Consider the following 22,733-nt stretch of genomic DNA (forward strand, 5'->3'; position numbering starts at 1 on the left):
CGTATAATGAAATGTGTTCTGTGAAAGGGGCAGTCTGTGCAAAGACTGGACAGGTCTCTTAAACAAGGAACTTCTTGAATGGCACTTCTAAAACTGGAAAGAAATCCCAGAAATTACACTTCTAGCCCTGCAAAGATATCTAGGTGTCAATCTGGTGCCAAATTTTCTTGATCGTTAGCTTTGAAAATACAGCCATGGTTCAGATTCCTCTACCACACCTATGTAAAGAAAGGGAAAAAAAGAAACAAAGTGAGGCATTCTATAATTTCTTACAGTAAGCTCTCCAACTGCTTCCCCAACAGGTATGGCCATGGTGAGAGGCTGGGGGAAGGAGACATATAAAGGGCCAGTAATGGATTATCTTGAAGCCTCTATGTCCATTAAGAATATAAGTCAAGCTGGAACAGACCAAGGGTTCATCTAGTCCAGCATTCTGTTCACACAGAGGCCAACCAGGTGTCTGTGGGAAACCCACAAGCAGGACATGAGTGCAACAGCACCCTCCCGCCCACATTCCTCAGCAACTGGGATACATAGGCTTACTACCACTGATACTGGAGGCAGCATATAGCCATCAGGACTAGTAGCCATTGATAGCCTTCTCCATTACTTTGTCCAATCCCCTTTTAAAGCCATCCAAATAGGTGGCCATCACTACATGGGATGTAGTGATGGCCACCTATGGGCCATCACTACATCCCATGTAGCGATGAAACTATGGGATTCGCTATCTTGTGGTAGCGAATCCCATAGTTTAACTCTGTGATGTGTGAAGGACTTCCTTTTATCTGTCCTGAATCTCCCAGCAATCGGCTTCATGGGATGACCCCACTGGGTTCTAGGATTATGAGGGAGAAAAATGTCTATCCATTTTCACCACCCCATGGATAATTTTGTACACCTCTATCATGCCCTCCCTTTTTCTAACTTAAAACAATCCCAACTGTTGTAACCTTTCCTCATAGGGGAGTTGCTCCAGCCCCTTGGTCATTTTAGTTGCTCTTCTCTGCAATTTTTCCAGCTCTAACCCTAACGCTTTTAGTTGTGGGGACCAGAACTGTACACAGTATTCGAAACATGGTCGCACCATAGACTTCTATAAGGGGAGTATGATAGTGACAGTTTCATTTTTTATTCTTTTCCTAATTGTGCCTAACATCGAACTTGCCTCTTTCATAGCAGCCACACAGTGGGTTGACATTTTCATCGCTCTGTCTTGGATATGACCAATTCCACATTGAGAAACACACTGTGGCTAGAGCAAGTTCTAGGGACCTTGTCATCGTAGCAGGGCAAGTTGTCAACCAGACACCAGAATCTAGAATTGCTAACCTACCTGATTTCAGAATGGGCAAGCGGCCACTTTTCCTTATCCTAAGAAAATACCAGCTGTACGTGGCAGCCTAAAAAATTTGCTCTGAACTGTTTGCACAACATGTCACACTTCACATTCTGTTTACAGGTTGCCTAGGCAAGCCTCCCGCTGCCACCACCATCAACCCCAAGCTTCCAGCAGTGCCTTTGAGAAGCTCCAGAGGTTTAACTAGGCACCGGATTGTTGCACAAGAGCATGCCTGCAAGCTAGCAGCCAACTGTCATGCTCTATGTACACAAAAGAGAGCAGCCTATGCAGCTCATCTCCTTCCAAGCTGAGTAGAGGTCAGCCCATCTTGCCTAATATAAGTGTGGCTCTTTGGGGTTCCAGCCAGACATGCCCTCCTCTAGATACTCTATCCTATCTCATTTTGTGTTTCCCCCTTTTCAACTGGAATCCAACATTACATAGATACTGAGCATACTCATTCTTCGACTAGTTTTTGCAGGCTTTGAAATTTGACAAAAAGATTTGTTATGGTTTTTACAAACCTCAGACTTCACTGGCATATCCCAAAACCTTCCTCTTGTTTCTCAGTGGCCCTGTTTTGGCCACAATCCTGTTAGCACTATATCACTCCTTCCAATAGGGAACTCAAGTAGCTAGTACCATCTATGCACATGACACTTTACACAGGACAGGTCCATTGGGGTTGGACTCGATGCTCTTGTAGGCCCCTTCCAACCCTACTATTCTATGATATCCCGAGGGGCTTGCAATCTATAACCTGACATAACAATACAGAGAGGGAAGGGAAATGGAAGTGGGGGAAACGGGAAAATATGCAATGATTGCAGTTTCATATGTTTAGACTTCATATGAGCAGGGTATCAGGACTTAAGGGCCTGTTCCAAAGACTGCAATATATACACCCCATAATTCATCTTCCAGACAATCAGCCATTGAATTTTCTATCTGGGATGGAATGTTTGGGGATATAAATCCATTAACTGATTGATGTATTTGTAAGCCCCTTTGATTTCAATAGATGGGGCATATGCTTAGATATTAATGGGGCTTGACAACATTTTCATACCACAGAGAAGACAATACATAACAATCCATGTTCCCTAATCAAGAGACACAGCTTTAGGGTTACTAGGATCAGGATTTAGAGAAAGGCTTTCCTTGGAAGGGAAACTTAACATTGGCAAGTGACGTTCCATAGCGCAGAGCCAGAGGACACACAGATCAGGATGCTGCAGAATCTAAAGCATGGGAGGCCAAAGGAGTTACAAAGAAAGATAGCAGGGTTTGGCTGCCATTATGCTGACAAAGAAATGACAGGAGTTATTACATGCTTCTGGTGTGACACTGAATGATATTGTGTTTACAAGGGAGGAAATGGAAGGCTTTAGCCCAAACAAGAAAGACTGCTTTGCTGTGAGTGGTGCAAAAGAAACGTAACCAGGTTCAAGCATTTCAAGCAGATTAAAAAAAATAAAAATGGAACTGCATTTTTCCAGTCTAATATAAAGGAATAGGGAAAGAGGTGTTAATTTCCTGAAGACTTAGAAGGGAGTTGGCACAGGAAGAAAATTCCAAAAAGAGGATGACTCGGAGATCTGAGGCAGCCTCTGCACTTCAACACACAGACTTCCTCTGTCAAGCTGCAACCACCTGGGAGATGCTGCCGCAGGTATTTAGCCAGGATGGTGTCATGGTTAGAGCAAGGGTGTGGAATCTGTGGCCCACCAGATGTTGGATTAGAATCATAGAATAGTAAGGTTGGAAGGGGCCTACAAGACGGAGTCCAACCCCCTGCTCAGTGCAGGAATCCAAGTTAGAGCATCCCTGACAGATGACTGTCCAGCCTCATCTTGAATGCCTCCAGTGTGGGAGAGCCCCCCCACCTTCCTGGGTAATTGGTTCCATTGTCGTACTGCTCTTACAGTCAGGAAGTTTTTCCTGATGTTCAGCTGGAATCTGGCTTCCTGTAACTTGAGCCCATGATTCCGTGTCCTGTACTCTGGGATGCTCGAGAAGCGATCCTGGTCTTTCTCTCTTACAACTCCCATAATCCCTGACTACTGACCATTCTGACAGGAGTGGATGTCAAACAGAATTTGGAGGGCTACATGTTCTCCACTCATTGGTTAACACTAATCTAGACCTAGGTTTGTATTTCTACGGATCTAAGAAGAACCAGGCTGGGCCAGACCAAAGGTTCATCTAGTCCAGCATTATGCTCAAATAATGATCAACCAAATAACCCCACAGGAAGCCCACAGCAGGGCATGAGCACAATAGCATCCTCTTGTGTTCCCCAGCAGGTATTCAGGTTACTGCCTCTGATAACTGGACTTAATATAGCCATTGTGACTAGTGCCATTGATAGCCTTGTCCTTCATGAATTTGCCTAATGCCACTGTAAAACTGTCCAAGTTGGCAATCATCACTACATCCTGTGGCAGCAAATTCCATAGTTCATGCATTGTGTGAAGTCCCTCCTTTTATTTGTCTAGGATCTCCCCATCATACAGCTGAACTGCAAGACTCCAAGTTCTAATTTTGAGAGAAAAACCTCCCTGTCCACTTTCTTCACACTATGCATAATTTTATACACCTCTATTATATAGTTTATTATTGTATTTTTCCTATTTAAATGTGTTGCTTCAAGAACTTTTAAGTATGAGCTATAAACTCCCTAAATTAAGGAAGATGAAGAAATGCAGGCAGCAGGTTGGGAATGGTGTTGATCTGATACTGTCCAGCCCAATTCTATGCATGTTTACTCAGGAGTGCTATTTCAAGTAAACACCATTTAGTTCAATGGCACTTACACCCAGGTACATATGCACACAACTGCAGTGTTAGTTGAGTAATACTAGTCTGCCCTAACATATTGGGTATGGGTGTGATATGATCAGCAATGTATCAATACCACTAATTTTGGAACAAGGTTAAGTGGACAGGAATTCTACCCATCAGCCATCACGTTTACTATTCTTGTTCATTTTGAAAATACCACCTACTTTAACCCAGCTTTGCTCAATTACAGAGGCTCTGTTCTAATAACCTCAATAAGCATTAACGTTTAAGAATACAGAAGGATAAGATATAAACAATCTTTACTTCCATTGCCAAAAAGGGTGCAGAGGAGAAGTTGGAAGGGATCTAAGAGGATGATTCAAACAAAATCACCCAAATTTTTGGGGTCTGCCTGGCCAAGGTCCCTGTATTCAGCTGCATACAAGTGCAGGATCTATTGGCAGTGGAAAAGGAAAGAATATATCCAGATGCAAATGATCTGTAAGCAAAGGAATTATCACCCACCACATTGGCATTCACCAGCTGCAGTGCAAATATTGTCCCAGCCTTCAGAAAAAGAGTTTAAGAAAAACAGCTTCTGAAGGTAAAAATGAGAAAAATCTGCGTTTCACGTTTGTTAGAGACAGCAACTCAGTATAGTTAAAACAGTTGCAGACAACCTCCTGTTGAGCAAAAGCCTGTCCTCTTTTTCCCCATTGTAAACAGAACACCCTGGGATGAAACAGTTGTGCTACATGTTATTTCTTAACTTAGTAAACAAGATCTGTTGGGCAACTTGTGTGCAAGAACTTCATGTGGCATTTCTGTCTGGGCTGGGGCATGTGACATTATTTTGCTAACTACTTCTCACTCATAAAAGCCAGCCAACATGTTTATAGCTGGTCAAACAAAACATAGTTCTTCTAATCATATCTCAAATGGCAGATCTGGCTCTTAGAAGGCCAGGCCTTGACTGTACAAGCATTTAAACCCATTTGCCATTATACTACTGCTACTATATGCTATCCACTTAATGTGGTAGCATTTACACTCTGGGCAGGTACAGACAACCCTTTTCAAAGCAGTGTTATCGCTATGTACCTGTAACTGTTTGGCGAGATGATCATCAGCTTTACTATAAATGGTGCAGAGTTTTACCATACTTAACAATTACTCCAGTAAGTTACCACTTGGCAAAACAATTGCCTGAATTCACATGCAAAATATTCTACCAGGTATTCTGCCCATTATTTCAATCTTCCTTTGCATCATCATTTTGGCACCACTACCAAATCAACTTTAGCGAAACTGCTGGTTATTTTTCTGTTCCCTGTGCATACACAGAGGTGAACCACAATACTCAGTGTGGGGGCAAAGGTTTAATTTTCTAAAACATTCCTTACACAGATCAAAGTGCATTAGACCTTTAAAAAACATTATTGGATGAGAATGAAAGAGCCAAAACACAGTAGTAACCAGGTTTGGGGAAGGAAATAGGACAGCATCTCTTTCAAATTAGACAAAGGAGATCTACCAAAGGATGCCAAGTGGACTATAACTCTTTTCCATGGACAAGTAATGCAAGAGAAAAGTACACAAACTGTAGAAATAAATCCTTAACACCAGTTTCTTGCAAAAGAAAGCGATCAAGCACATATTTTAATTACACACATGCTGATAGAGGCTTTGTTTTTGTTGCTATACAATGTATACATAATCAGGTAGACAGTACCAATCAAGGGAATGTTAGTCTCCATCCCCCCCATGGAGTGGATTCTGTACCAAGCTCTTCCTTGCTGAAAGTTTTCAAGGTAAGCATCAATGCGTAGGTATTGAGGCAATTATATTTGACAGAAACTGATACCGCAGATGAGTAAAAACCCTGTGTCCCACATTGGTGAAGGATGTTATGAATGGACTAGTTCCCTATGTAAACACGATACTGCCTTTTTTGTTTGTTTAAAGCTTCCACTGTCAGATGATCAGCTTTGTATGATGTTCAGCCATCCTGGTATTTACCTGTACATAAAGTCGTTTGCACTAACCGCAATACTCACAGGCATGGAATAGACAAATGAACATTGCAGATAGGACTGCTGGCTCTTATGGTGATCAAACATGGATGTGAACAGGAATTTAAAAACAACAGAGTATTACTTTAATAAATTTTTGTACAGTAGGCGTAGATATAAAAGGTTCTCCAGATTCATTTCACAGATATCCTTACTGAACCATTCATAGCTGTCTGTAACAGAAGCACCTCTGAGTGCTCGAATCTTTTCAGTTAAACATAGTTAAAACATAGGTTTTTTTTAAAAGGAACTGTAAATCATTGAATCATTTCTCTGTAGCATCTTAATGAATCAAATGGGAGTCAAAGGCAGTCCACATTCATGTGAATTTATAACACAGTTTAAAAAAGAAGGATCTTGACATCCAATTAAATTATCACTCATGTTTTCAGGATAACCATGGTGATGAGACCTGAAAGAATTAAAGAACACATCAACTGTTTTAGTTTAACTTGACAAATTACCCACATTAAGAGACTCCGTGTGTGTAAGTGTGTGTGGGTGCACATGAAAGCACATAAGCAGCTATATTTATGTTTAATCAAATATGGCAACACATTGTATACCCAGACAATTTACCTATATACCAGCACTGGACTGTCAGGTAGCTCAGATTTGCCTTCAGTTATTAATATTTGTGTGCTGTGCTGCCATAGCATCATGTGACCAATTTTAATGGTATTTTACCATTTTGAGTTGTTTCACTCAAATGAGGAATGTTGCCCAAATTCCATAAGGAAGCAAAACATTGCATACCTAATACATAAGCAGCTACTAACTTTTGATTCACACTTAAATGGAGGTAGAGAGGCACCAGGGAATCCAGTTCTCCCAATGTGGGAAGCATGAGAGCTGCAATGCACACTATTCCCAGGAAGACTGTGAGTAAACTAGGCCCCGATGAGGCAATTCTGTTTTCTGGAAAAAAAAGAAAAAAATTAATAACATTACGGAACAGTGTAATATTTCAGCTTTTATTGGCTGTTCCATTTAATCTGTATCCTGGCCTCATACCCACAGCCACTACAATAGTCTATAAGGCAGCAACTCATCAGCAGTCCCTGTATCTTCTCTTGTAACAGCTCTAAAAAGTAGATTCTCTGTATCACCCAAGAACACAAGAGAAGTCTTGTTGGATCTGACCAAAGTTCCATCCCATCCAGCATCCTGCCTCCTATAGTGGCCAAATAGATGTCTCCAGATAATCCACAAGCAGGGCATGAAGTAAACAGGTTTCTCCAGAAGTTGCTCCCACAAGCAGGACATGTGTGCACCCTCCTACCGATGTTTCCCAGCAACTGGTGTACTCCTTTTATCTAAGAGAATGGCCATCACATTTTGTGGCAACAAATTCTGTAAGTTAATCATGCACCGTGTGAAGCAGTATTTCCTTTTAACTCATAGCATTTGGGCAGCGGAAAGCCAGCTGGGATCCTTAGTATTATGGCAAGGATATTGATCAGTATCTTGCAGGATTGTTGCACTCCCCTCCACTGCTCAGAACCCATACTTTCCGTGGTTAGCAGGATTATTCAGATTGTACATATTCTCACAAGATGTGACAAGAACATGGATTCCCAAGATGCTCAGCTTTCATCCCAACCCCCAAATAAAAGACATCCTCAGGATCCCGGGAAAATGTTAGAAAAAGCATTCCAGATTCTGCTGACAACAGGAAATTTTCAGAGGTTTCCCACTGACTAGAGAAGCCTTCTCCAACCTGGTGCCCTTCAGATGTCTTCGACTACAACTCCCAGGATTCCTGACCACTGGCCATGCTGGCTGGGGCTGATGGGTGTTGAAATCCAAAACATGTAGGCCACCATGTTGGGGAGGGCTGGACTACAGCATTGCTGTGTTCTGGTCAGCTTCTAGTCTCTTGCACTGGCTCCTTGGAACCTGTTATATATCTACTCCTGTTCCCTTAACTTCCTATCACACTTTGTACTACCTAAGCCTACTATGGTTAAAATATTCTGAACTCTATGAAGGGCTACTTCTGTGAGCTGCCATCAATACCATTGGCTCAGCCCCTGAGGCCATCTGTAGTTCCTTCTGCCCCATCCAACTGGAGGGTCGAGCCTGGAAAATGGACTGTATCACCAATTGTCAGGGGCCGGAAGAGACTGTTTACTCAAATCAAAATCACTCTAGTAATGTTTTAAATTTGCATAGATTTCAATTGTAAACTGCTTTGGGATTCAACCTTAGCTGAAAAATGGGGCCTAAAGATAATAAATTACCATGAAAAAGTTAAGCATGTTGACTTTACCTGAACAACAACAACAAAAAACTCTAAGCACCTGACTTGGCACAGGCTACAGAAAGCCTTGCCCAAGCCCTAGCAGGTACAGATGCTGATCTGGAAGCCTCTAGTCAGTGGCCTTGTGCAATAATCCCTTTTTAGATGCAATCTAGAAGACATTTGCTTGTTACAATCCCCATCTCTTCCCAATACCTGCCGAGGTAGGCTGATCAAGGTAAGATAAGGCTGTAGAAATGAAGCAACACCAACGTACATGGCATATGTTCAAAATATCTGACAAAAAGCACCCAAACAATGGCTTGGGTTTTGGGCCTGTTTGCTCAGCATTAGTCACTTATTTAAGGCAACTGATTTAAAACAAAAGATTAACAGAAGGTGAACACAGATAACTATTTATTTCTCCCTTAAACCATTGTTACCTGGTTTGAGCCCTGGGGAAGAGAGAGCATATAAACTGAACCACATAAATGAAACATGTGCTTCTGTACTGGATTCTTAAAGACACTGGCTTGGATCTTAAGTCGCTTCTCCATTCACATAAAGGGGAGGGCAATTGCCACCAACTCCCACCCTCCATCTACAGGCCCTGCCATGCTCCATATTCCACACCACTCCCAGGAGGCCCCCAAAGCCAGGAAAAGATTTTCAGAGGGTACAAGGAACTGTGGAGGGAAGGGGGAAAGCCCTGATCCATGAATGGTAACAGAAAGTTACCATTCACAGAAAGAAAGTTAGGATCCAACCCACTGTATTTTTTAAAGGCAAAAGCAACACACTGTAAGGCAGGGATGGGTAATTTCAGGGGGTCTGAGGGTCACTTTCAACCCCTTGACCCCCTGCAGGCTGCACTCCTGTGCGGTGGAGATTGTGAGAGGGAGACCTGCAGTCTGCATGTTGCCCACCCCTGCAGTAAGGGAAGCTTCACATTTGTTACACATGTTCTTGCCAAGGAAACAGAAGCACTGCACAACAACATCTATGTGTTTCTGTTCCCCCACATCCTGTCCCACAATACAGAAGCATTCTTTACCAAGAGTAGGGGGAGTTAATCCCACCACAGTGGTGGCTCTTTTACTTTCTCTGCTATAAGTGAATGGTTGCCACTTACATGGCGGAAAAATAATCCATTTCACTTGGGCTTCTCAGTGGCAGGAATCTGCAAGGGGGAGCCCTCCCTCCAACCAGACCACAGCCATTACAATCACTGGCAGTTTGCTTTTCTAGATATCTAAGGCACTTCCTAACAATCTGTTGTACTCTAAGTAACCACACAGAGATGAAGCTGCCCTTGATTCTTAATGGCTGAGGAGGCCCACAACAGGAGAACAGAGCAGCTTTAGCCCTTGCTAGTGTTCCTGAGTGCACCCCTCTATTTTCTTCCTGGTAAGTTAATGGTTTAACTTAAAATTTCTTAGAAGGATTTCTATACCCATTTTTTCATGCAAACATTTGAAGTGTCTGATGACATTAAAACAACCAACTACAATAAAACACAAATAATAAATAAAGACAGGCAGAGGCCACACAGCAGCCTTTCCGAACCTGGTGCCCTCCAGATGAGCTGGACTGCAACCCCCATGCTAGCATGCTGGCTGGGGATGATGGAAGTTATAGTCCAGCACATCTAGAGGGCACCAGATTGGGGAAGGCTGAAGTACGTAAGTGAAGGGACTGAGCCCCTGAACTCTGGTGTGCCAATGGAGTAGCATAAACGTTATAAAAGAGGCAGCCACATACCATCTGAGCTAAAAGCAAAAGGATTCCAAGTAACTTAATTACCTGGCTGACACAACGTCTGCTCAAAAAAGACACTTTCAGTCAGATGTTCCTTTATCCGCTTTTCCTCCTCTTCCTTCTGCTGCTGCTCTTTTGCTGTGGGAAGCAGCGTAGCAATGACTTCTTTCCTTCCCAATGCTTTCCTCTGGCTTTGCTCAGAGACCTGGAGCCGAAATTTGTCTATCACACCATAGTGGCAAGGTCGGACATCTCGGTGACGAATCACTCTGTAATGGAAGCGAAATTCATGGTTGCTATATGAATATACTTGGGGTGCGGGGAGAATTACCATTGTGCAACTGTTGAGAATAAGAATCTGTAGCAGCATAGTAGCTTTTGATGAGAGCATGAACAGCCAATTCCCACATCCCCCGGATAACCTCATCCCTGCTCTATGGCCTCGTTTGTACAGACATACGAGGATGAAATGCAGCAAGCCTTTGGGTTGAATGCTCTCCATTCCAGTGCGGCAGGGGGGAGTTGGCTTCCATTCCAGATTAACTGCAGCTTGTCATGACATTTGAACCTGAATGAACTTTGGTTAATCATAACTACAGTTTACTGAAACAAACCAACTTCCAACCGTAGTTTATGAAACTGGCTTATTTCAATAAACCACAGTTAAGGGTTCAGATGTAATGCTAAACAGTGGTTAATCTAAAATGGAAGTAGAAGTTTCCAATCTTAGAGAAAATTATGTTATTTATACTATGAGGTGTCAAATTCTCTAATAGTTACTCTGGAACAGCAGTGGGAGCAAAGAAGCTCACTGGGGTTGAGACAGAGTTGGATAACATGTATGAAGGCATTCATGTGATTTCCTTTCCAACACTTCAGTTGTGGCATGCTAGACGCAGGAACCCTTGTGGAGCTTTTCCCCCGCCCAACAGTTCTCTTGCTCTAGTACAAATAGGACAGAATGCCTGGGGGCATGGAAATGCTCCCAATAAAACATCCCTTTATAGGGATTTAATAAGATCTTTAACATGCTGATTGCAATATTTGAGATGATGAAAGAAACTGCTGGGCTGGACCAGAACAGGGGTTACCTTTTTACAAAATAGTTTGTCCCCTTGGGGAAAAGACCCCCCCACTTAAATGGGGGTGTGCAAAAATAGAGGGAAAGTTTGCTCACCCTTCCCCGCAACAGATGCAGATACTTCCATTTCCTACCATCCACTGCAATAACTCTCGTTTGCCTTTCCTGAGCAGCAAATAATAATTCAAAATTCAAACCATCACAGAGTCCCTGGACCTCTTTCAAATGTATCAATTACATTTTTATCTCACCCTCCCTCCAAGGGACTCAGTGTGATGTACCTGGTTCATCCTCATGCATTTTATCCTCAGAACAACCCTATGAGGTAGGCTAGACTGAGAGGCAATGATGAGCCTATGGTCACCTAGTCAGCCTCATGACTGGGATTTTAACTTCCTGCATGATTTAAAAACTTAACAAACCTCTCCAAAGGATAACCTGCATGAAAGAAAGGGTTTTGCTGCAGCTATGGCAATCAGCTTGGGAGTTAATATTCATTAGGAACAATTGAAGAAACAACTTTTACTTACATATCAACACAGCACTGAGGCTTCACTGCACCCGCAGCATCCACAACAACATATTTATTTGGAGTTGTACAAAGAACTGAAATGAAAGAAAACTGGCAGTAATAAGACACAAGTCAATCACAAGGCCTAAGAACATACATACAGTACAGTGCGTAACCTATTCATTGTTTAGTTGCCTACCATTTCCCTGCATTCTAAAAATTAAAATTAATACAATTCCATCACCCAAGCAAACCTGAAATGGAGTTGTACCTGAGACCCACCTTTGAATTTTAAGGCAAATTCATAGGGATTATAGAGAGTCAACACCTGTTTGTGCGTTGACTGGTCATCAGCATAAAATATAAGCTCAGTGGGAAACACAAAGACAGGAAGATGTCCTTCCACTAACTCTGGCTGTCTTTTTTGTTGCTGCATTGGCACCGTGTCCTTCTTGCTGCTCCTGCTGCTCTTAAGATGGCTTGATCTCCAAAGACTTCTGGCTCAGAGTAATTTAGGAATCTGAAAGCATTTTGGCAAACCTGTAGATGGAAAGGAAAACAGCAAAGATAACTGATTTTATTTTCATGTGTTTTCAGCCAGGTGAACTGTAAATTAATATTCAAAAAGGCTCACCAAATCTTTCAACTAGCACAATTCTGTCCTGCTCTGACACATGTCTGACACACTTCTTTGGGGGGAAGAACTTCCACATATGCATGATCCTGATGACCACCATCTGTGGTGTTGCCATGCATTCTCATTCACATGGACATGCAACTTGCCTGTATACATGTATTACGACCAACACTGGTCTAAGGGGGCCTTTAACCAGACACACAGCAGATTTATGTACTATGTTCTTACTAAAATTGGGAATGGCTACTTCAAAATGTGGAAATTAGCTCAAACATTCAAAATCCAAAAACCATGTTTTTTTTTTGTCCCCTCCCAAAAATAAAATTGCTCTCAAATACAGACATATGCACATTCATTACAGAAGAGAAAAATTGCTTCGTTAGTATATCCACTCTACCTAGCACATGGAACAGTATATTGGTTCTAATAAGTCTAACTAGAAAAGACAGACTAGGGAAATTAGCGTTTTCCAAATAAGAAGGGGAAGGTGGCACAATGGAAAGAGCAGAGCAGGGGGTTGGAAGGTTATACAACCAAGGAAGTTCTAGCAGTGGTGGTTAAAATGGATTTAAGAGGAAAGGAAAAGAAATAGAACAAAAGCGGTTATAATTATCTGACTTTGGAGGAAAGGGTCCTGGTTGGTTGTAAGAAGTTAGAGAAATTCTGTGCATGAAGTCTACCTGTAGGTTTCTCAGCTTTAGTACCTCATTCAAAAATGGGGTAATAGCCTCAGCTGGCTTAGGGAACTTTGGAACACCCAGTTGTCCAGGAAGAGCCAATGTGGTGTAGTGGTTAGAGTGCTGGACTGGGACTTGGGAGATCCAGGTTCTAGTCCCCATTCGGCCATGAAGGTTATTGAGTTACTTTGGGCCAGTCACTGTCAGCCTAACCTCCCTCACAGGGTTGTTGTGATGATAACAGGGAGAGGGGGAGAACTATGTAAATGACCTTGTGTTCCTTGCAAGAAGAAAAAAGGTGGGGTATGAATGTAGTAATAGTAGTAGTAATATTTTTTTAAAGAGCCAAAAGAATGGCTTCTGGATTGGCAAAGATAGAGAGTGCGAATGGAGGTTAAGCTGCTATTAGGACCCCTGGAGCCACCACAACTCGGTTAAAATTACATCTAGATGGACAGCCTTGGTAATGGGGCTTCTCCTTAAAGTTCCCAATAAGACTGAGGAATTGTGTGTTCTGCTCAAGACTTTTTGGTATCCGCTTACCAAAACCTTAATCTCACTTCTTGACTACCTCCCTTGGACTCAAAGTTGACAACTCACACAGGAGATATAAAGTGTTTGCATGGTCTCCGAGGTCAAACTGCATTCCTATGAAACACAGACTAAGGACTCAATGGGCACTTTACCAGGATTGGTAAAGCTCTCTCTTTCTGGGTATACAAGGTAATGGATCTCTCTTAAGAGCAATAAGGTGGTTCAACAGAAAAGCACAAGAGCAACTGGAAGCAGAAGTGCCCTGGAAAGGTGGGATAGGGACTGAAGCAGAACAGAGTTCTACCAGGAAAGAGTCACAAGGAACAATATTAAAGCCAATCTGACCCCAGGTTATTCTCAGAGCTGAGATATACCAGCTTTAGGATGTCAAAGCCAAAATAATGAACAATGACTGCCTGAACTCCAAGGGAGTTATAGATCCAAGGGAGTTATAGATATAGGTTCAAAATGAGGGTCGATGGCTCAGAGGCTGGACCCAGGAGGGGTCAAAACAAAGGGAACAGTAGTTTGGTTCTCGGAAATTAATAGGAAGCTCAGGGAGGTTCCTTGCCTCTTGATTAATTTACATCTAACTACTTGTACAGAGTAGCAAAGTATAATATCCAGAACAAAAGATGCCATCAAGGGTACTCAGGTAGTGCGTGAACTTGCTGAACTGTCTGGGAGATGATGCCTCAGGGTTGGGCCATTTTTCTTGCCAGGGCTTTTGATTGGTTCATTCAAAGGTACTCTTCCTGGGTTAGTTGGCCAGGTGGTAGCATGGCAATCAGGCAGGTATTTACATGTTTTCACAGTCACAGTGAACAACCTCTTTAATCTAAGCAAGGAGGAAGCAAGTATATTCTTTGGCTCCTGTGATTTTGCAGTGGGTTCAAAGCCTTGACAACGTTCCTGGCAGCTTTTCAGATTGTGCCTTCTGGAACCAAAAAGGATTCTTGAGCCAAGGTGTCAGAATAATGCCAATTAAGTCCACAGCACACAATACACCTGTCAGAGGGGCAGTATAGCTGAAGCACCTCTGTAGCAGTAAGTGCTTCAAGATATAAATGATCCAGTCTGTATTTTGAATGAGCACTGCCAAATTAAAAAGCAACTGAAAACAAGAGACTTCCTAATTGAAGCAATTTTAATTTCAGGTCTGATCATAACATTGTTTCAGCCTGCAAAAGATGGCAAATGAAACATTAAATGGGATGAATAAAAGACATGTCATCACTGGCTGATGAAAAGTGAGGTGAACACTTTTTTGTTCATATTTGTTCAAGTCCAGTAGATGTTATAATTTGCTATCACATTCAGAGGGGTAGCTGCATTAGTCTGTTGCAGCAAAAATAACAGAGACTCCTGTAGCACCTTCAAGACTAACACATTTATTAGTCTTTTGTATAGTCCACAAATTCCTGCCACCCTAGCAGTTTGAAAGCAAGAAATTGCAAGTAGATAAATAGGTACCGCCTCGGCGGGAAAGGTAACAGCATTCCGTGCACCTCGGTGTTCAGTCATGCCGGCCACATGACCACGGAAGTGTCTTCAGACAGCGCTGGCTCTTTGGCTTAGAAACGGGGATGAGCACCGCACCCTAGAGTTGGACACGACTGGTTGGGGACACCTTTACCTTTATAGTCCACAAAAGCACAAGCTTTTGTGGACTATACTCCACTTCATCTGATGGATGATGAACTTTTTGATACCAAAGTAGCAATTGTCCCAAGCATGGCCTCTTTTAGCCCTTCTATGTTTCCAATTCAGTTCTGAAATCTCAATCCAACTCAAATCAAAGGAGTGCCCATGAGACACCCAAGTGTAAAATGAGATATTATGGTGCCAATCCAATGTGTTCTGATTGAACAAGACCCTAAAATCAACTTCTGATAGACCAATGGTGAGATGCATTTAGCACTCCAGACTTTCATCAACGTATAATGAGCAAGGAGGTAAAAAGGCTTGAAGCTTAGTATTTTTTTTAAATTGAAAGTTGGGTTTTTCAAGATTTTAACAAGAACTGATAGGTTATATGAAGAAGCTTCAGGACTGTGTGATATTTATGATGCTCATCAATGCTGTAGGCTAATTTCAAAGATGAAACCAGCAAACACTAAGGGTACTTGCTCCACAAATTTACAATGTTCCTACAGAAGAGGAACTTCAGTGTAGGAATTAACAAGCAAACCTAAAGACAGTTATGTGCAATGATCACCGTCAAGATTTTCACCCCACGTACAGGTTTTTAAAAACAGAACAAAACACAACACAGCTTCCCAGTGCATGTATGCACAGCAGCCAACAACAAAAATGTTTCAGTTGCCATATTGATTATCTATGTCCTTGGGCTGCATGCTATGTTCTACAGGCAAGTATCTCAATAGGAATTTTGTAATACATCAAGTGCCCCTAAAACTCAAACTGACAATGTTGCTTGTGTGTACTGTGGATTAGTTATTTCTGAACTACATTATCAGCCAAGTTAGAATTCTGGAGGCAGTCCACTTGCAATCTGTAATTTGAAGCTTGTGTACTTCTCTGGATTTTGGTCACTTTTTTGTCTCAAAATAGATGAATAAGATCTGCAATTACTTTGCACAGCATGTCTAATTATTAGGACTCAAGTCTTCATGTGCTATTGGTAATTCAGTGCCTCATTCAAAAACACAAGGAGCATCACTGAGTTTACCCTGGAACTATCCCAGCCCATGAAAACACAAGATTAAAAAAAAAGGTTTCTAGTATTGCACAAATAAAGAATTCCAGGAAAAGCTAATAATTTGAGTGCAATTAACCAGTTTGTAGAAATAACATTGCCTAGGATATCAATAATTTGTGATTCCCTCATTCAACCTAGTTCAGTGAAGCCAAACTTACAGGGCAACCATATATATATACCTCATATTGTGCTAATACCAGAGATACACTGCTCCTACACTGGCACAACAGCTGCCATATCCAATACGTGCTCAGCCCAGGAGAGGGAAAAATACACGCAATCAGAAAATGCAAAACTGGTGTAAAAATGACAGATACGCCCCCAGCGTGCTAGGAAACTCTGCCAGCACCCAGCAGTCAGGGCCTATGCCAGAGACAATGTCCACATGCTGCGTACATATGGAGGCAGCCAATGCACACACAACGTAGGGGCATCCCCTGCACCTCCCCCCACACCACATGTGAAATGAGGCCATAGAGCCCCCACTCTGTCAGTTCCAATGGCACAGCCAGCAGCAATCCCACTGCCACCAGTTCCCAAACATCCCTATAGGCAGGGCTTTGAACCCCCTTATGCTCTTCACAACCAGTTTTATGAGCACAACACACAAAGTGTAGGAAGGAAAGCCCACACAACACCCACAATGCTCCCCTGGCAGGATGCCTGCAGGGAGTACACACAGCCCTCCTGGGACAAGGGTTCAAGACCCACCCAGGAAGGGACAAGCAGTCAAAGGGAGAGGGGCCAGGACCCACAAAAATGACAGCCACAGGCACACAAAGACTGCAGCAGCCTCCAGTGGCTCACTGAATAGAGCAGGGGGCTGGGAAGCTGGGAAGCAGAAGATGAGAGTTTGAGGCCCACCGGGGGAAGAGTGCAACTCACTATTTGCATGAACAGAAAAAAAAACCCCTAGTAATCAGGGGCAAAAGACAGGGACCTCCTGGGACTTGAGCCCACAGTGCATACACGACAAAGAAGCTCCCTGACCACTCGGCCTCAGACAGGAACCATACATATCATTAGGCATTTGTCTTCCATCCACCCTCAGCCTTAAAATACAGTCATCATGTCAGGAACACAGGTGCTACAGGGTGGAACCCCTTAAGTTTTATATGCTGGAAGTCCACAGTTCAAATCCAGGGTAAAGCCCCACTCCAGAAGTGATGGGGAGCTCCCCCTCCCCCATATATACGCACATCTGAACCATTCAGGAGAGCTGCATGGACCAATAACCTGCCTCCTGCATGGGCCAACCAGCCCTTCTGGCTCACGCCTTGCCCTTGGCAACCCATGTGATCATTCCCGTCCTCTTTGTTGCCAGATAGGACAGCCCTGGTGGGTAGCATCACAACAGGACCCTGCATTGCCTCTACTTTATCATCCCATCCAACCAACCATCTCATACACCCTGGTGGCAGCAGCACCCATCCCTCTTGTGCACACGGAGAAACCTGCTCATCATAGCCCAGGAAACCCGAGTAAGCAGAGGGAGACACGGTAGCAGTAGCCCTTCCTACCAAGCTCCCTGCCCATTCTTCAGAGTCCCATCCTGAGGCCAGCTGAAGCCAAACTAGGGTAAAGGAAAGGAAGCACTCCCCACCACTCCCCAGCGACAAAGAAACAGTACATGTGGCAATGTCAAAGCCTTTATTGATGAACAACTAGGATGAGGGAGATCCTGAAAGGGGAAGATGTATGTGGGGAGTTGCCAAACAGTCACCACCACAGGGCTCCTGTGTGCTGCGACAGTGGCTCAACAGACCCCAGAGTAGCAAGAGCAGGGTCCTTTATGGAACCAGCTCAATCTAGGAACACTTTCACCTATTGTGGCTGTGTCATAGAGCTTGTAAGGATGCAGGTGCCTGTCTGGAGCAAGTAATAACCCCACAGAGGAACAGCCAGGAGCAACCTGGCCATTTCTCCTGGTCCCGGGGTGAGTCTCCCTTGTGGTCAGCATGGAACAAAGTGTAGGATGGATCCCGTACCTTTGGGAAAGTGGCCTGTGGAGAGCCACACAGAGAGAACAAGAAGCAAAACGCAACAGGTCCTGGGACATTGACTAGGTTATAGGCCACCTCAAGGTGGCCATTTTTTAAAAAAGGAACTTCAAGGACAAATTTCAACATGAAACAGTTGAACACAAATTCATCAAGAGGTTCAGCTCCATTGCTTGAGGCCTGAATAGGAACAAAGGCTTTTTATCACACTAGATTTGTTAATTAGCTCATGGATGCAAGGATGTCTGTGTTATTACCCAACAACTATTCTGTGAATGGCCACCGTTAAGGTAATTATCATTGTCTGTACTTTCTGCATTTCAATACCCTCTGACCTCATTGTTTACAATTCCCGCCACCCACACACACACACACAGGGCCGGTTTGCACATTTGCCATAGCCCAACGGCAATGGCCCATGGCTTCACAGTAGGTTGTGGTGTGTGCGGGTGGCCATTTTGAATATTCAACCCCTGGAGGGTGGTTGCCATGGTTTTGTTGTGCCATCTGAACCTGAGTGGCAGGGGTTGTTTGAGGGTTAAACAACCCTCAAATAACCCTACAACAGACCATGGACTAGTTGAGGGTTGTTTAATCCTCAAACAACCCCAGCCACCTGGGTTTGGACAAAGCAACCTGCAGCCAGGGGTTGAATAGGCAATCTGGCACTTATAGGCTCCACAGCTCGTCGTAGCTTAAGTAAACCATGGTGGGCTGCGGTAGTCACGCAAACCAGGCCCATGTGTATATATTCTAGCCAATTCAGGTCCATGCTATAATAAATGTGTTAGTCAAAAAGATGTCACAGGACTCTGTTGTTTTTGCTGCAACTGACTAACATGTCTAAGTTATCCCTATGGAAATCAATTCACATTAGTAATTTTAAGTTTTCAACCAAGGGTGGAAGTTATTTCCATTTGATCAAAAAGGTATGCAAGATATGATCTTGTATATCAGGAGTCTCCAACCTTGCTGGGCACAATTGGCAACTTGAGAAACTGTCCTGGACATCACCACAAAATGGCTGCCATGGGAAGTGTGGCTAGACACAAAGGACAAATAACTTGCCCCAAAGACTGAGCACAAGACAGAGATGGGGTCTGCGCCCCAACAGATGAAACAACTCCTTTAAACCCACAGTTTTCTGCACCAATAGAACCCAATTTCACAGAAGGCAAACCTTTTCTCTTCCCTGCTTCTATCCCAGCCAACACCCCCCACATATTTCTTTCTCTCTCTCTTACTCTGGGTGGATCACCATCCATACATACATGCTCTCCCTAGCCCACCACTCATACACATGCATCTTCCATCTCTCTCTCTCTCTCTCACACACACCCCACATACACACCCCACACACACCCCACACACCCCCCCACACCCACACACCCCACACACACACACCCCACACACACACACACCCCACCCCCCCCACACCCCCCACCCCACACATCATGCATACATCCACACACCCACATAGACATGCACACACCTGTCCCTCCCCTCTCCTCCTCAGTGCAAGCACATGAAAGAACATGCTCATTCTCTTTCAAGATCCCTTCAAAATCCCCCCTCTCTCTGGATCGCCCCAAATCCTTTCTTTCTCCCTCTCTTTCACATATGTGCAGATCCCATCCATTCAGACATACAAGCACACAACCCTCCCCAACCTCTCTGGTTGCTCCCAACTGGCTGATTTCCCTAACCCCCTCACTGCTGGCTTCCTACTGGTTCCCCTAAACTTCTGCTGGTTTACTGCTGCCTTTCCTAGCTCCCCTCCCCTGTTCTCTTTGTGCCCTCCCAGGATTACCAGACAGGAGTTTTTCCTCGTTCCTCTTCATTTTCTTGGTGGCTGGGTGCACTGTAGAAGAAAGCATCATAAGAATGTCTCTGTGCCCCATGTGCGGCCCAGAGACATGCATGAAAATGAAGACAGCAGTGGCTCTAGCACCTCACTTGGCTTTGAACTGATCCCAGCTGCTGGCAAGAAAATATGTTAATTTAAAAGGGGGGTTGGGCACCTCAGTGGGAGCCAAGAAAGGTGTTTTGCAAGTGCATTCTTGCCTATTCCCATTATCTATGAGATCTAAGGCCGCATTCAGACGATCACAGAGACTAAGGAACCCATCGTGGCTTCTTCCTATGCCCTGCCACGCACGTGACCACATGTGAGATCGCAATTTACATAACTACCTGCAATGCAGTGCAGGTTGCTGTGTCATCTAAACCTGGTGCATGGCACAGTAGGAGTAGCTTCTCACACACCCCACAGCCCCTACAGCAAGCCATGGGTTGTGGCGTGGGTAAGAAGCCATCCCTGCCAAGCACCATGCTGGGTTTGGACGACACACCAACCCGTACTGCATCACAGGTAGATACACAAATTGCGATCGTGTGCACAGCATATGCAGGGGAAGATGCCACGATGGGTTCTTTCGCCCCCACAATCTTCCCAACCTGGTTGAAGAGTTTCTAGAAGTCAGAACTGATTGCTCTGTAACTGACAGGTGCTGGCTTTGTCCCTGATTTAACAGCCAAATCCTGTGTATACTTACTTGGAAGCAAGTCCCACTTTATTCAGTGGTGCTTATTATGGTGCACAGAAAACAACCTCAATGTTTGGTCTTCAGCATAGAGAGACTAAAGCTGCTGCTAATAAATAATATCTAAATTCAGGAGCAAATGCTAGTTCACCTTCTGCCCCTAACAGGAACTCCTTCAACACTCAGAAAGGGGAAAGCCTCAAGGCTTGTCTTTGACTTCAGAGTAAGAAATAAAAGATAAAGCCATAAAGGGTTTGGGATAATATGAAATCACCTTCCTCCTTGTCTAACTAAATACCTTTCAGAGACATTATTATGAGAACACACCAAGTATTCACAAGACATATTTATGCCAATTAATCTTTAACATTACATGTGTAGAATTGTTTATGCCAGAGGACAAAAGCCAGGAAGTTGTGTGGGGCTGATCCTGATGCCACAACTGTGAATCACTCTATTGTTCTTGGAAACCATATTATTTACAGGAAATCGAGCATCAACCTGGATTCTTTTCTCCCCCCCCCCTCAGCCATCACTTCCTCATTTGTTAATTGTCTATGTTTTCTATGCACAGAAAACTAACTAAGCACACCCCTGCTGATGTATTTCAGGAATGAGGTTTCCAAGAAATGAGTGGGACACACTCCATATTCTAAGGGAAGAGGAAGTATCATTAATCTGGTACTCTCCAGCCCAGCACCCTAACAAAACACAGCCAAGTCACGTGCTGGTGTTTACAGGAGCAGAGGATATTGGCCAGATCTGTCAAAACAGCAGCGAAGGAGTAAGGGGGAAGGAATGACTGACAGCATTCAACCTTCACATCAAGACCTATGTATGAAGCCAAAGTTTATAGGCTCTGATACCACCAGCCCCTCTCAGTGAGGTTTCAGAGGTGCCGCTGCAGCTGATGCTGACTTTATTTTTAAACAGGACTACCAGACATCTTGCACTTGTTAACGGTCATCCCTTATGCAACTCCAGCGTAGGAGAACTTGCTACTTAAAACAACTCTATATAAGCCCCTCTTTAAATAAGGCCAACTCTCTTCACAACCCACAAGTCCTAAATTACCCTCAACAGCCAGCCCTCACACAGCTCTATGGACATCAACAATGTATTAGCAAACAATTTATCAGAAAATGATGTACATAAGAGCTGGTAATAAAAATCTTCCCCTTTCTCCTCCTCTAATAACTGCTAAAGGGAGGGGGAAAGCCCTACATGCCAATAAGCTACGACTCTGGCCCCCTCCCTCTTCAGCCGTTTGGCAGTTTGACCTCCTCAGAGACATCCATGGTGGGGACCCCCTCCTCATACACAGACCCAAATGAACTGACACGTGTACACACATACACACAACCTGACAGCTTCCCCAAGGATACCTCCGTCGACTGCCTGAAACAACCAGGGTCGCCTGAACAGTCCCTTCCCCAAATGTGGGCCTTCTGTTTCTGAGGGGATTTAACTCTCTGCTTTTACCTCACAGGTAACGAGGGAATGGGTGTTGGGGGGTTGGATCCCCTTCACCCCATGGAGGACCGGGTGACCCCTCCCCTCCAAGGCAGCGTGCCCTCACTCACCCCTGAGGCCAGGGCCCCCCTCTCCTGGCTCTTTTGTCAGCCGCAGCAGCAGAGGAAGCGCCGCCTCTCGCTCGTTCTCCTTCGCCTCCACCTCCTCAGCGGGCCGGCTCCCTCCTCTCCGATTTCCCCGCCCCCTTTGCGTCACTTAGTCGCGGTGGCTGCCGGGAATGGGGAGGACTCCTGGCGAAGGGGAAGGTAGGAATGAGACCACGGAGGGCAGGGCGCACGCGCGTCGCCTATTCTTAAC

General features: G+C 44.1%; 1 protein-coding gene across 5 annotated transcripts; it reads right to left on the reverse strand.

Moving 5' to 3' along the window:
* Positions 1-5,486: 5,486 nt before the first annotated feature.
* On the reverse strand, positions 5,487-22,583 carry MOSPD1 (motile sperm domain containing 1). Of its 5 annotated transcripts, XM_084813625.1 has the most exons (7): positions 22,487-22,583; positions 20,171-20,221; positions 12,073-12,330; positions 11,810-11,885; positions 10,244-10,467; positions 6,955-7,116; positions 5,487-6,610 (listed from the first exon to the last, which is right to left on the reverse strand). In XM_084813625.1, the coding sequence occupies exons 3-7, from the start codon at positions 12,224-12,226 to the stop codon at positions 6,579-6,581; spliced, it is 648 nt and encodes a 215-aa protein (XP_084669751.1). In that variant the 5' UTR covers positions 12,227-12,330; positions 20,171-20,221; positions 22,487-22,583; the 3' UTR covers positions 5,487-6,578. The 5 variants fall into 5 exon arrangements, with proteins under 5 accessions (XP_084669751.1, XP_084669750.1, XP_084669748.1 ...); XM_084813624.1 differs by lacking the exon at positions 20,171-20,221; XM_084813621.1 differs by lacking the exon at positions 5,487-6,610 and having other exon boundaries at positions 6,757-7,116.
* Positions 22,584-22,733: the final 150 nt, after the last annotated feature.

Source organism: Heloderma suspectum, chromosome 9, assembly GCF_057233095.1.
Source record: "Heloderma suspectum isolate Gila_16-S chromosome 9, 16-S_ref, whole genome shotgun sequence".
Lineage (NCBI taxonomy): Eukaryota > Metazoa > Chordata > Lepidosauria > Squamata > Helodermatidae > Heloderma > Heloderma suspectum.